At 33.8% G+C, this 3,543-nt stretch overlaps 1 protein-coding gene across 1 annotated transcript in view; it reads left to right on the top strand.

Moving 5' to 3' along the window:
* Positions 1-273: 273 nt before the first annotated feature.
* Positions 274-3,543, top strand: part of LOC108515704 (protocadherin-11 X-linked-like) — a gene marked incomplete at its 3' end in the record, with an annotated part of 8,810 nt that continues 5,540 nt past the window's right edge. Inside the window, exon 1 of the mRNA XM_017852803.1 lies at positions 274-813. Within this exon, the coding sequence (XP_017708292.1) occupies positions 274-813 (540 nt within the window). The remainder of the gene's footprint in view (positions 814-3,543) is intronic.

The following is a 3,543-nucleotide window of genomic DNA, read 5'->3' as shown; positions in this document are numbered from 1 at the left end:
TATTCTGTGTCATTTTTTATATTTTAGCTATCTTATTTCATTTATCTTTATTCTTACTGTACAAATTCATAATATTTGTTTCAAAACAAATTTATCACTAATTAACAGTCGCAATTATGCTAACATCTCATTTAGTGATTTTAATTTAAAACAGCTTTTGTTAACATGCATGTTTAGGGTTGACTTCTTAATAATTTCTTCTCCCTCTTCTCTTTCTCCTCTTGGTCAGTGTTGTGCGGGCTAACACAACGAACTGTAACAAGTGTGCTTGGTATGGACTTGTTGTCCGGGACGTACATATTCGCGGTCCTCCTAGCATGCGTGGTGTTCCACTCTGGCGCCCAGGAGAAGAACTACACCGTCCGAGAAGAAATGCCAGAAAACGTCCTAATAGGCGACTTGTTGAAAGACCTTAACTTGTCGCTGATTCCAAACAAGTCCTTGACATCTGCTATGCAGTTCAAGCTAGTGTACAAGACCGGAGATGTGCCACTGATTCGAATTGAAGAGGGTACTGGTGAGATCTTCACTACTGGCGCTCGCATTGATCGTGAGAAATTATGTGCTGGTATCCCAACGGATGAGCTTTGCTTTTATGAAGTGGAGGTTGCCATTTTGCCGGATGAAATATTTAGACTCGTTAAGATACGTTTTCTGATAGAAGATATAAATGATAATGCACCATTGTTCCCAACAACAGTTATCAACATATCAATTCCAGAGAACTCGGCTATAAACTCTAAATATACTCTCCCAGCGGCCATTGATCCTGACGTAGGAATAAACGGAGTTCAAAACTACGAACTAATTAAGGTGCGTTTTAAAATCACTTTGTTAAAGATGTCTCATTTTTTAAAGAGTAAAATAAAGTATTAATGTATTTCAAATTTTGAGTAAGCCATCACCCCAATTTTTCAAAAATTTATGTAATTTAAAGCATAGTGGAGAAAATTCATCAATGCAGTTTTTGCAATTACATGAGGATTATTAATTTTCGTGGTATGTATATTCATTTTCAAATAGTTGTGTTTCCATTAATCTATAAAGGGATCAGACAAGGAGGTCAGCCCTGCTACTTACAAATCAGTAGTTTGCCCAGCTTCATTCTTTTAATCTGTCCAGTCATGCTTCTGCCAAAAACTTGACATAAGCAAATCATTAAGAATGAATCCAGAAATCTGACCATCAATTTTTCCTAGTGATTACTTTAAATACAAAAATTTTATCTTGCCATTCGATATGGTGCCAAATAAATCTACTTGACAAGTGACTAGAACAATTTAATTTATTACTAGCATTTCTGAACATATATAGATAAATATTTTTCATGAGGATTTCAAGGCAAGGCAAGGTCTTTAGCATATCCTGAATCATCAAATTGAGATTAAATTTTAGTCAATGTTCTGTTAATGTTAAATATTTTCATTTTTTTAACTATTATTTGAAAACAGAGTGTTCATTTGTTGTAAAGGGTAAGTAAGCCTTTTAACAAAAAATATTCAATCAGTTGATTTGAATAACCTATCCTGGCTTGATTTGGGTCTTAGGATGGAGAAGGTAGAGAGAAGAATAGATTGAATATTTGATATTCTTCAAAATATGTGCAGAGGGGCCACATTTATCAAGTTAATGATCAATTCTTTTTAATTATTTATATGATATAAAGAGTAATAGATAACTCAGATTGGGGTATGTGAAATAGTACAATGCACTTGAATGATCTTGGAAAATATATGTTAATGAAATAACAAATGTACATGTTTCACATAGATCTGTTCAGGGGATTTTCATACTTTTATAAATATTCTGCCAAACTACATTGATTACATAATAACTAGTGTTAAAAATATGCCCCAAAACATATAAATAAGACATTCTGATATATATCATCTGAAGGTTTTGACCTAGAGGATATACAATGTGGGAAAATTGCTCAACTGATGCTGATCTATTGTAAAGATATATTTGTTTGTAAATTCATTCAGAAATGGGAGGCTACAGACCTCTTGAGCAAATTTCAGTGAAATGCAAATATGTTTGAGTATATGAAGTGAAAACAGAAAGAGGAGGATTTGGAAAGAAGGGAACCCTTGTATGCTATTGGTGGGAATGTAAATTAGTACAACTACTATGGAGAACAGTTTGGAGGTTCCTGAAAAAAACTAAAATTAGATGATTTTTAAATGAGCACTTTGGGGTGAAGTTCCTGCAATGACATCTCCTTATCTGATGAAATGGAAAAATATTCAGGAGTCAGACAGATATGGATCACAGTTTTGTGCTTACCTCTTACCAGACATGCTACTTTCAGCTTAATCTTTTTGACCTTTAATTTCTTCAGTCATAATATGGGGATGATAATTATCACAGGGGCAGAATTGGGAAAATAAGCACTTAGTATGGAGTAGATATACCTGCATAGAAGATTTTTGAAGCTGCTTTAAAACACTTAACTACTTATGGAAATGTGAGGCTTATCACTTGAAATAATAAATTGAGTAGCTGAGTGGATAGTCTCTCTCTCTAAAGCAACACTCCACAACAGAATTTTCTGCAAGGACGGTAGTTTTATAATCTATGATACAACACAGTAGCCGCTAGTCACACATGGCTATAGTCCTTGAAAGTACTTAGTAGCTATTGCTACTGAGGAACTAAATGCTTAATTAATTCAATTTTAATTTTAATAGCCACATGTGGTTAGTGGCTATCATATTGCACAGCACAGCCTAAACAAATAAAAAGTTTATTTGGACAATAAAAATTAATAGGTAAAATCAAAATGAGACCTTACCAAGTTTAAATCGGATATTAGCAATAGGGTCTCTTCAACTGACCATCTTGACAAATGTGTTGTTTTAAAATGTAGTGGTTTATTCAAGGAATAATTTTGTCTTGTCTCCCTTAGGGAAGCTTAACGAACTTCCAAGAAATTTCTGATTTGTCTTGAAAGCTGCTTAACTAATTCAGATAAAACAAATAAGCCTGCTGGCATAATTTTAGCTTTGTTAAAATGTGCTTTCATTTGACATTCTTTGAAAGATTGTCAGCAAATGACAAAAAGTCTCACTACAGGTTCTTAGATGACTCTTAGAGATGCTCTAAAATCTCTTTCTGTTTTAGAACGTGTGATAAGCCTAAAGTAACTATATGATGTGCCTAAAGTACTGGGGCATTTGTATGGCCCCCTGAACAAATACTGTTTTGACTGCTTGTTAAAAATAATGAGAATGGAACACAAAGCATAGCTCCAGGCATGCAGAGGGCCATGACATGGGTGACTTTTACTGAATGCACTTTGACTTGCAAAAAGGCCCTGTCTTGAAAGTGGCATATATGCTATGGGAAAGGAGAGTTAAAGAAAAAGAGAGAAAAGAAGCATGTTTTGATTCATCCATAAACTTTCATAAATTTTACAATGTGAAATAAGTAGGCCAACCATAATAATTTCTTTTAAAAGACCCTTTGTCCTGCGGAATAGGATGAGAATTTAATTAATATTAATTTGCTCTACTTTTGTTGAATAGACAAGAATAGCAAAAT

The sequence above is a fragment of the Rhinopithecus bieti genome, unplaced genomic scaffold (genome assembly GCF_001698545.2).
Source record: "Rhinopithecus bieti isolate Rb0 unplaced genomic scaffold, ASM169854v2 scaffold_35882, whole genome shotgun sequence".
Taxonomy (NCBI): domain Eukaryota; kingdom Metazoa; phylum Chordata; class Mammalia; order Primates; family Cercopithecidae; genus Rhinopithecus; species Rhinopithecus bieti.
Note: the sequence above shows the minus strand (reverse complement) of the source record. Positions and strands in the feature narration are given on the sequence as shown.